Source organism: Electrophorus electricus, chromosome 8 (genome assembly GCF_013358815.1).
Source record: "Electrophorus electricus isolate fEleEle1 chromosome 8, fEleEle1.pri, whole genome shotgun sequence".
NCBI lineage: Eukaryota > Metazoa > Chordata > Actinopteri > Gymnotiformes > Gymnotidae > Electrophorus > Electrophorus electricus.
The window spans coordinates 27,091,740-27,104,079 of NC_049542.1; the positions used below are offsets into that span (position 1 = coordinate 27,091,740).

Consider the following 12,340-nt stretch of genomic DNA (forward strand, 5'->3'; position numbering starts at 1 on the left):
CATGTAATCAAAAGTTTCATAAATTAAAATAAAGTACATTGACCAAATAGTCTATTTTGTTTATTCTTGGTTGGTACAAGACTATAGTCTGACCAACAGTAGAAAAGTGAGATACTAGCCAATCAAAACTGCTGATTAGTGTGGCTTCAGGGATCCACTGCTATGCACATGCCCAAGCTGATGATATTTGAAGGGCTCTGTAATGTAAATATATTATCAAGATGACTGTAAACCTGACCAATAAAATCTGTGATTTTCCTTTTGGAGTTGGGAGGGGTGTTAAGTGAGTAGCTGTCTACCCCTCCTCAGTAAACTCTAAACAGGGTGTTACAAACGGAACATAAAGAATGCAAATGCCACAGTCTGTCTTGGCAGGACAATGTGTTACATCTACAATGAGGCTTCAGGAAATAAGACAGATAAGTTGAGTCCTGTGGCACTCTGGTGTGGAGTTAGCAGAGCAGCTAAATGCAATTATTTCTGTTCTGTTCACTGTAGTCGCATTCTGAGCACTGCTGAGCTGTATTCTGAAATCCTTACAATATAAGGTCATGTGTTACCTGTTATGTATATTGACAAACAGTGTTTGGGTTTTTGTTTGGTTTTTTTTGGGGGGGGGAGGGGGTGTCAGTGCAGAAAGAATACCTGTTTTATGCACTGTACATTGATTGTGTACGCTAAGTAGTTATCATTGTGTATAATGCCTGTAAGGTTCTGAGCAATGACCATGTGATGTAGCATCAATACCATGGCTTTTGGTTGCTACTAAAGTTTTGCCTTTCACCAGCAACAAATGTGATAAGAACTTCCATCTTCCATCCATTCATGCCTAAGCAATCTGTGTGCAGTAATGAACAGAAATGAGTGTCCAAACACAAAATGATATATCAGTTCCATCTTTTTATATGTGATCTCTTGTTACAGGATAGAAACACAGTGTGATGGAAATCTTCCTGCACAGGCTGGAGAAACAATATAATGATTGCAGCAATTGCTGTGCAATGAATTGACTCATAAGCAAGGGAAAGGGCGTCTGTAAGGGAGAGGGCGACTGCCCCACTTTCTCAGACCACCTTTATACTGTTCATCTAAAGCAGTGAGAAAAAGGATCTCCTATCTTCCCAGCACCAGTATCAAGAACCTGGGTGGGTCAGATAGACAAGAGGAAGTTCCTGTAACATCCTAACTTACTGCACAAACTGTTCAAGTGGTTGATACAGCTCTCATTATTTATAATTATGTAGTGAACAGTGCATTGTGGAACACAAAACAAAATCATGGTTATACGGTACGGAGAAATGGCTCATCAGAAAATGCAGGCAAAATTTGTACACCACAGAGCTTTTGAAGAGTCATTGAAGAGATTTTTCTGTTAGTGACTGGTCAAACATTTGGGTTATGCACCTCTCCATCAAGTACAGCATGCAATTTATTTGTGGTTTCATTCCATATTCAAACCAGGAAACATGACCACTACCACTGCTAACTTGCTGTTACCTGTAATATGTACAAACCACTCTGCACATAGTCCTTTGCATATCAGATCTGGCTATAGACCAGCAAAAGCGATGAGTGCAGATTTTCTTGTGTGCTCATATCACCCACACATACACGCTCACATACGCTCACACGCTTTACACACCACATGCAGGCATAAACAGATTTTAAAAACCTGCAGACTGAATACATTAAATTCTTCCCCATCTATAAAGGCATAAAGTTTACCCAGTAAACCAGTATCGTCCCATCACCTGCTTTTTTGAGTCAGCCCCAGGCATTACCATCAACCAACTGCTTTTATGGTTTTATGATTTAAACCTCATTTCATTTAAGGAGATTAAGCTGGACCTGGATGGGCACAGCTTCCTGAAAAGCTCAATTATTCTGAACCATTTCACTAAAGGGGTCAGATACAGCCTTCCCTTCTGTCGTTTGCACTGAAGGCAATTAAATCGGGACCTATCCTGCTCCATTAATGACGCCTGGGTACTCACTCTGTCCACATCAAGCCAATCCCTCCAAATGCACTAACCAGACACCTTTAAAACCAGACATGTGGCGCACACCCTTAGCTACACTAGATGGACATCATCACGCTGTTTTCACCTTATCTCTGGATGTTTTTGGCTCTCTCACTTTCAACGTTACATTGGATTACTTCGAAAAAATCTGTTATTCACCTGAGGATTTCAGTCCACTAAAACACATAACAGAAGTGTCTTTAGAATAAGGCCTTTTACAAGATTTTCTTATGCTCTGCAACAACAGAAAGGATGGGCTTATTTTCTGTTTTTGACTGCATCTCCTTGACTGTGTGCTCTTTCACCTTCTTGCTCGGACTCCCTGCCAACCTCCTGGTTTTCTTCATGTACATTCACAAGGCTAACAGACGTGGCGGCACTCCAAATGTCGTCTATGGGATCAACTTGTGCTTATCCAACCTGGTTTTGGTTGCCTGGATGCCTGTAAAGGTTGTTGAGATGCTTCTCCAGAGCTGGATGCTTCCAGAATTGCTCTGCCCTATCTACAACTTTTTTCTGTTCGCCTCGCTCTATGGCGGGGGGCTCCTGCTCACCGCCGTGGCAGTCGGACGCTACCTGAGCATTGCCTTCCCCATCACCTACAAACTTTACCGCCGGGCTCGTGCCTCCTGCCTTGTTTGCGCCCTCTTGTGGACCATCGTGCTCTTGCATCAGAGCTTCACCTTCATGGCAGAGAAAGGCGGCTATGTTGTGTGTCTGGACCAGCGCAACACATCCAGGTGCTACGAGAACTTCACGCAGGAGCAGTTGGACGTGCTGGTGCCACTCCGACTAGAGATGGCACTGCTGCTGTTCGCGGTGCCACTGCTGCTGTCGGCAATGTGCACGCTGCGCTGCCTGGCGCTTGTGCGGCGCTCGCGCCTGCCAGCCGGCGGCAAGCGGCGCGTGCTGGCCGCCGAGCTCTTGGCGCTCGCAGCGTTCGTGGTGTGCTACGCGCCGTATAACGCCTCGCACGTAGCGGGCTTCGTACAGAACGGCAACGTGGAGTGGAAGCGCGTGGCTCTCATCCCCAGCTCCTGCAACGTCTTCCTGGATCCCATCATGACGCTGATGCTGTCGCCGCCGGTGACCGGGGGTCTGGTGGGATGGCTGTGTAGGAAGCGAGCACCGCAGCACCGGCGCACGGCCGTAGTATCTGCAAAGGACCCGCAGATGGGCTGTCAGTCTGGCAAAGCCGACAAAAATACAGAAGCCTCGTCAGCGAGAGAGACTTAATAAGATAGAAACATCTGAGTGGACCCACGGATGACTCAAAGAACGAATGGGAGTTAAGGTAAAACTGGTGGCAAATGGCAGGTGTGCAACATCGCAGGAGACCTGCCAGTTCATGAGAGACAGATCACAGAGACGCTGCACAGACAGATGTGAAAAGAAAGTCTAGGGATATATTATAAATGTTTGGGAGTACGAAAACAGTGGAGAACCTAAGAAACATGCATAACATACATTTTTGTTTGTCTTCATACAATATATCTGTAAACATATATATATATATATATATATATATATATATATATATATATATATATATTAGTTATACAACATCAAAGTAATAAATTATATAGATTTCCTTCCTGACAAATGTATTTTCCTTTTGCTCATGGATCATATATTGCTAAATTTTAAAATGTCTACTTCTCTGTTTTTTTTTTGTTATTTTGTTATGACAAATTAATGCTTAAAAAAAAAGATTTTCCTGTAGGGTCAGAGAAATTGTGACACCTTGTACACATTGTGTGAAAGGTGCACTTAATATCGGGAAGTATGTAGTTAGACTAGATAATGAGTGCCACTGTGTGGCATTTTTATAAATCAAGACGCACAGACGTCTCTCGACGATGTTAGACATTTATTTAACACGAGACACAAACGATAAACAACAACGACGACACACATAACAAAGCTGTGAACTACATACGGTACATACGGTGCACGGGTACAGAACTGAACTCCAGCACGAACATGAACAATGGCCGACAACTAACTACCGTGACACAGGGGTTTATTAAATACATACACAAACGATACGTGTAACAAGGGGCAGGTGCGCTGGATTGAAGCGACAACAAGAGGGCGTAGTTAGAAACACGAAGGCAGTCAAGTGAACCGCGTGATAAGTGGGAAGGGGAGCGCACCGTTACAATTCACAGCCGAGGCTACTGCACACATACCTTCTTCCCTTGTGTTAAGGGTGATGTAATCTCCACTTCCCTTGTGGTAAGGGTGATGTAATGTCCACTTCCTTTGTGATAATGGTGATGTAATGCCCACTTCTTTTGTGGTAATGGCGATGTAATGTCCACTTTTTTTGTGGTAAGGGTGATGTAATGTCCACTTCTTTTGTAGTAAGGGTGATGTAATGTCAACTTCCTTTGTGGTGAGGGTAATGTAATGTCCACTTCCCTTGTGGTAAGGGTGATGTAATGCCCACTTCTTTTGTGGTAATGGCGATGTAATGTCCACTTTTTTGTAGTAAAGGTGATGTAATGTCCACTTCTTTTGTGGTGAGGGTAATGTAATGTCCACTTCCCTTGTGGTAAGGGTGATGTATTGCCCACTTCTTTTGTGGTAAGGGTGATGCAATGTCCACAAATGTAACACAAATACGTCTAACATAACATACATGTCTAACATAACACACATACATGTCTAACATGTGACACACAGACATGTCTAACATAACACACATACATGATTAACAAATAACACACACACAGTCAAGAATATTTGCCTCCAGAATAAAGTAAACTACTCCGATAATGGTAACTTGTTGGATGATGATTTTATGGGGGAAGGTTACACTCAGTCTGAACCAACCAGACAACTGACTTCCCTGATCAGAGCAGACATTTGGAATATACAGTGTAAGCCATCTTTGAAAGAGGAGGGGTACACAACTACAAGAATCCAGTGCAGTCTGGTGACTTTCCTGCTCAAACCTGATTTCACCTTATCAGTTAATTAACACTTAGAAACTGTGCATAAAATACATAAATTAAGGTATGTTATGTAATTCAGTTCTCTATTTTTTTTAAAACATAATGATCCAGTATTTATTAAAATACCCTTTGAAGCTGTATTTAGAACCTGAATTTATCAAAATGACCCAATATTTTTTTTCTGTAAATAAAGACATTATATGTGTGAATTCTGTGGAGTAAAATTTGTGGTGGCTTTAGCAGTGTGACTATAATTTTGGTGTAATGTAATTTACTGCTATTACTGCTATTATTACTGCTATTACTGCAGCTGCAGTTGTTACTGCCACCTAGCTACCTTATCTCTCATAAAAAATGCAACACGATGAACCAGCTCCCTCTGGTGATGGGGCCTCAGAAATGCAACAATGACATCACTAAAAAGTGTGAGATCTTCCAGAGATCTTATGGTGTGAATACTGTAGTGGTGCTTTTCTCCATCCGATTCCTCTTCTGCTCCTTCTGCTACTTCAACTTCCTCTGGATTTGGTGTCGCCGTTGCAGACTGAGGGCCATCCGACTCGTCCTGGGCACCCTGCTGGTGTTTGCTGAGGTGTTCTGGGCAGCCTGCTGGTGTTTGCTGACATGTTCTGGACACCCTACTGGTGTTTGCTGTTTGCCTCTTGCCATTCAATACCTCCCATATAGTGGGTCCCTTCAAAAGAGTAAATCCACCATGTTGCATGGACAGTAGTCTTTTTAAGGTGCTTCCTGTTCCAAACAGAGTGAATATGAGACACTATACATATTCCAAACAGAAGTGCTCAGTACCTGTGATGAAGGGCTCAGTGTGTGTGTGGTGTGAGGTGGGGCACACGGGCAGCCCACAGACACTGGTGTGAGGTGGGGCACAAGGGCAGCCCACAGACGCTGCTGTGTCTGGTATGTTCCCATTTCCCAAAATGGCTTGTTTATTTGCTATGGCCATATGTTCAACTCTGGAGAGACAAAGACTGTTCTCAGCCATGCACAGCTGAGTGGGGTAAAGTGACCGTGAACATGACAGTGAGCGAGTAAGGATGACGCACAGGAAAATAGCTGGTTCCATGATTTATTTGGGGGATTTCTCTTTAGTTTGATTGAATGGTTTTTTTTACACACACACACACACACAAACTGTTCCTAGGTTGTATCATAAAACTAATAAATCAAAAGAAAAAAAATGGTGTAACAGCTTGAATGCCGCAGGGCAAGGAGCAGGACATACAGACTTCCTCGATGGAGACAGACATTTATTAATACACGAAAAAGACAATGGCACATAAAATAAATGGTGAACATGAATACAAATGTGGCCAATATGAACAATGTGAACAAGACCATGAACAAAGGCAAAGACTGACAAACATGTACACTCCCACAGCGGTTTAAATACACAAAGATATTACACAATAAACCATGTACAGGTGTGTGCAAACAACAACGAACTCCCACAGCATGCAGGACTCTCAGTATATGTGGTGGAAAGGCAAAGTCCGTGCCTATAACAGGGCAGTCCTGTACTGCCTATAACAGGGCAGTCCAGTCCTGCAGGGTAGTCTGCTTGTGCTCTGTGGCAGGTCCACCAGTTCTGAAGGTATGGGCACAACATTCAGTGGCAGGACTAGAGGCGCAGCTATATCATTCAGTGGTGACAACTTCCTCAAAGGGACCCAGCCTGGACATACAACATATCGCACCCACCTGCATCATGGGTGCACACAACAATGATTAGATGCACCTGTAGACACACTGAAGGTGCAGGTACACACAACAAATATAGGCACCTGTAGACACATACAGAAGGTGCATAGACGCAGTGCCCGCTGGAAGTGTAGGTGCTGAAGGTGTGTCCTTAGCCCTACAGGACATGCAGAGGGGCACATCCGCCCTGAGACCCTGAGGCAGTCCTCCCCCAGGGCTTTGGGTGGACCAGGCCAGTAATCAAAGCCTGTATGAGGAAGGGGGAGAACACAGGCTACATCCACACTAGACAGGGACCTAGTCGGCTACACCAGACCACCCACACTGCGGTCCCCGTGGAGCCCTTTGACCTTCCATGGTCTGGGCTCGGTATCCCTAGGCCCTCCCCAAGAAATTCCAGGGGGTGTTCCTCTCCTCCTCCTCCAGTGTGACCACAAACACCAGTTGCAGTCCTCTCCCCAACATCCAGGGATCCAGGCAGCAGCTTGGGATGTCCCTGAGAGCATCCCCATGGGAAGTCCGTTTAATATAGAGGGTGTAGGTGTCTTGTGGTGGTCGGTCATTCTGTAGCGGCCTGGTTGCTGCTGGGCAAGGAGCAGGACATACAGACTCCCTCGAGGGAGACAGACATGAAAGAGACAATGGCACTCACATATAAAATAAACAGTGAACATGAATATAAACACAGCCAACATGAACAATGTGAACAAGACCATGAACAAAAGGCAATGACTGACAAACATGTACACTCCCACAGCGGTTTAAATATACAAAGTCACGCTAAACTATGTGCAAGTGTGTGCAAACATGGGCGTGGCTTTAAGCAAGACAATGAACTCCCACATCACGCAGTGGGATGTACTACATGATCAGTGGGAAGGGGAGCACATCGAGACATACTGGTAAATTATATATATATATATATATATATATATATATATATATATATATATATATATATATATGTGTGTGTGTGTGTGTGTGTGTGTGTGTGTGTGTGTGTGTGTACCAATATGTTTGATATATTGGTTTTATAATACAAGCTAGGAACAGTTTGTGTTCAGAGCATAGAGTTGGGGGATTAGTGTAACTCCCTGTAAATATTTTGATGTATTTTATTGGTTGCTCATTGCAACAGACACAGTTATGCTGTGCCTTTAAGAGATAGCTAGTTTGACTTGAATTCAGTTGAGAAGAGTGGCAAGAATTTGTAGGAAAACCATTACCCTTCTGCTAACTTTCTCTGTATTACTTTTTTGGGAATGCTGTATGATTCCTTATACTGTTCCATTTATGTAGTACGATAGTAGTCATGTGGTCAGGTAGTCATGTGATCTGGCTTGGTGTGGTCAGGGTAGAGAATAAATGAGCCCTTCAGAGTATCCACACCGGCATCTGTGTCACTCCATGCTAAATCCGTGCATTGTGGTTACCCTGAAGCACCTGTTCCTCACTCCAATATAATCTTATTGCGAAATCCATTCTTATGGACAGTGATCAAATCAAAGTTGACTGTCTCTCAAGTCAGCCAGAGGGGTTAGGATCAGAAATTAACCACCTCAGGTTACTGCAGTTGGTAAAAATCATCACTGGAGGCCCTATATGTGTGGTCTGCAATGCTCCAGTGCCCATCACAAGCACTTCTGTGGTTGTAAAATAACAGACTGAATTCAGGAAAATGGCAGACTGGCACAGATGTTGTATAGCTCCTCAGCACATCCATGGCAGGCTGGCAGCTGCTGTCCCAAGTGAAAGGCACAGAACACCTCATGAACACAAACAATGGTTGGCATGTTGAGCATAGCCTGGGATATGGCAGTAACTGGTGAAGCCTAAGAACTGTCTGACCTCCTTCACATTCCCTGGCATTATTAATTCTGTCACATCCCGCACTCGATGGGTCCAGCAGGATGCCATCAGGTCTGATGTGGAAGCCAAGCCAGATAACCAGGCAAAACTGACATTTGCTCAGTTTTAAGGACAATCCAGCACACTGGAGCAAGGACTTTGCTGAGGTTTCTCAAATGCCATTTGAAGGTTGAGGAAAGCAATAACAATGCCTTCACGATACAATTTTTGTAGTAAGAAAAGCCAGGACCAGTGAGGAGTATGTTCATAAGCCTCTGAAAAGTTGCCAGTGCATTCTTCAAACCAAAGGGAAGCACCCTGAACTGGTACAGGCTACAGTATGAGATGATGGTTGTTTGGGCTGTGAGCTTGCAAGTATGCAAGGTCCATATGCAAGGTCAACAGTGGAGAGAAAGTTTTCTCTGGCTAAGAAATCAAGTGACTCATTGACCCTCTTGAAAAGGTAGGAATCTTTGAACTAGTTCAGTCAGTGAGCCATTTCAGTCCTCTGTAGTCCACACAGAACCATAGTTCAGAACAAACTTTTTCACAGTGACAACCAGGGCAGTAGTCCAGCTCTATAATTTCCATTTTAAGTATCTTTCGTATTTTGTCCTCAATTATTTCTTTTTTAGCTGGTGATGTGCAGTAAGGTGGAAGGCTGATGGGTCTAGTATTGGTTACAGGGTTACAGCCAATGATGTATGGACAAGGTGACCATCAAACATTGTGAGAGCGTGAGTGTGTGAAAGGCGCTATATACATGTAACAACAACAACAACAACAACAACAACAACTACTACTACTACTACTACTACTACTACTACTACTACTACTACTACTACTACTAATAATAATAATAATAATAATAATAATAATAATAATAATAATAATAATAATAATAATAATAATAATAATAATAATAATAATAATACAGCAGTTGGGACTTGGAAACAAATCATGTCAGCATCCTTGCAGTGGTGTCTCAGTGGTTAAGGTACTTAACTACTAAACAGAAGGTTACCAGTTCAAGTCCCACCATTGACATGTTGTCACTTTTGGGCCCTTGAGCAAGACCCTTAACCCTCAAGCTGTGTTTGGTCAGAATTGTAAGTTGCTTTAGATAAAAGTGTCAGATAAATGCTGTAAATGTAAAAACTCTAAACGGTTTATTTCAAAAGTAACTCTAGGCAACATCTTCCACATATCCTAGATAAGGTTGATGGGAGGAGGCTGCAAAATACAAATGAGGTAATCTATCTATTTCTACTTTATTAAAAAGCAGCCATCCAAATAATTGGAAGATTGGGAGTAGGGAAGGTGCATGGCGTGTGTATGAGTGTTAGTGTGTATCTGTGTGTGGGTGTGTCCCTCGAGCTGGCTGCCTGGCGTACCATGGCACTATGCTTTTTTTCCATCAAAAAAGTATTAGAATGTTACCTTAAAATTCACCTAAAACTGTAACAGATCAAATTGAGAATTACCATGCAACCTACCGTCAGTCAAATGAGATGGTACATATTGTTTATAAGGGAAAGTTATGGTGACCACAGACAACTTTGTTAGGATAACCTACACTGAACTTAGACTCAGTGGTCAGTTTATTTCTTAGTTTGTTGTGGTAGTATGGCTAGTCTATTAGGTGATGTTCCAGATAGTTTATGTGACGAAAAGTCATGATATATTTCCAGTGCAATCCAATGTTTTCTGAACTGTGTCTGTTTTCTCTTTGATGGGCAGCTTATGTAGAGTTCTATGTATAATTGTCTATGTGGGGATTAGTGAATGAGTAAAGAAGTAAACCATTTCAGGCATAGCCAGTGTGCTAGATAAAATGGTTTTGCTAATCAGCTACAGGTGCACTTTTATCTAAAGTTGTGAAATATGGAAATATGGAAATGTTTTTTTTATCACTAGATGTCAAGCAGTGTTTAAGTCTGGCAGTTGACTTGTCAGAACAGAGTGGGCAAGGTAACCAATCAGAAATGTCATTAGTTACTTTAATTGGAGCACTCTCTGTATTATGAGTTGGATGAAATCTTGAAATCCTGTCTAGACAGCAATTTAAGAGTAGAAAACCAGAATTTGCTTGAAGATAATTTTCTCAATGATTTTCCCTATGAATGGTAGATTTGACCTGGATCAGTAATTAGTTAAAAGAGTTTTTGTGAGTTTTTAGTGAGTTACTGTGATGCTGGCGGCACAGAGGGCGCAAGAGGCGTGGTTGCTAGAAGGTGCTCTTTATTGTCCATAACTAAAGACACAAGCATATAGCAACAAAATGAAACAAAAGGTAACTGAGCTTGTCATAGCTTTCCATGTCGGTTCCCCAACAGATAATACACTAATGCGCAGCAGCGTTCCTGCTGACATGCGGGTTGAAATAGTGGAAGGGAGAAACAAGGGACAGGTGCACATGGTTAGTAGGCTGGTGATTGGGAGTGGGGTAGGTGTGTGCTGTGGTCCTCCCAGCGAGTGGGCATGGTCCTCTTGTTGGGAGGCCAGCCACCCGTGACAGTTACAAAAAAAGAGGTGTTTTCTGTCTGAAGTATGTCAGCTGATACTGAGGTAAACACTTTCTTTAAGATGATAAATAACTGTGTTGATTAAAATTTAATTGATTTAATTGATGAAGACTCATATTTTCTCCTTTTGCAGGTTTGTAACCAAAAAACAAAAACAAACAAACAAAAAAGTCTCTGTCATCAGTTTGAAAATAGTGAAACTTCTCTTGCAAAATACAATACTGACTTGATCATACATTCAGTGTCATACAAACAGTGCAGTCACACATAGCTTTATTTATTGCCTGAACTGGGTGAAAAGGAATCCTCTGACACAAACCAGACTCTACAACCATAATTTCAGCTCAGTTGATAGCATCTCTATATGCTAGACACTGTCCATTAAGATGGTCAATATTTGCCAATATGATAAGAAAATCTGGTTATTGACATGTACACACACACACACACACACACACACACACACACACACACACACACACACACACACACACACACACAAGCACACACAAACACACACATTAAAATTCACTCTAACAAAACAGGAAAAGCACACATCTGTTATTTACTAAAACTTTAGTGAACCTGTTCAGTGTGACATTGACAGAGGTTATAAAGCTATTCTAGGGGATTTCCAAGCAAATATATTAAGCACATGCTTATTAAGTTTTTGATGCTGTATATGTGTGTGTGTGTGTGTGTGTGTGTATACATACACACACCAGTCAAAAGTTCAGACAAACCTACTCTTTGTATATTCTCACAGTTTTCTACATTTTACAAAAGAGTAAAGGTATAAAAACTATGCTCTGTTAAACACATTGTTATTGTTTAAACAAATTTGCATGTTTGCATGTTCTTGGTAACCAGATTCATAATCACCTAAGTCCGGCATATATATATATATATATATATATATATATATAGTACCAGTATACTGGTACTCTACACACACACACACACACACACACACACACACACACACACACACACACACACACACACACACACACACACACTTTATTAGAGACACTCAGAGTAGCACATTGCATCTCCTTAGACCTTCAGAACTGCAAAACTTTGTCATGGTGTAGACTCCTGATTTTGTTCTACAGGAATCTTGGTCCATGAGGACAGAACATCCACAGTTGCCACAAATTAGATACAGGTACTGTGGAAGTACTGTGAAATTACATCATTGAAGGCTAGGGAAGCGAGGACTATATCCATGACTATACAACCCCTGTGGACTTTGCACAGTTCT

At 42.2% G+C, this 12,340-nt stretch overlaps 1 protein-coding gene across 1 annotated transcript; it reads left to right on the top strand.

The window, feature by feature from the left end:
* Positions 1-893: 893 nt before the first annotated feature.
* LOC113578349 (free fatty acid receptor 3) lies at positions 894-3,508 on the top strand. The gene has a single exon (XM_027011533.2). The coding sequence runs from the start codon at positions 2,274-2,276 to the stop codon at positions 3,255-3,257; it is 984 nt and encodes a 327-aa protein (XP_026867334.1). The 5' UTR covers positions 894-2,273; the 3' UTR covers positions 3,258-3,508.
* Positions 3,509-12,340: the final 8,832 nt, after the last annotated feature.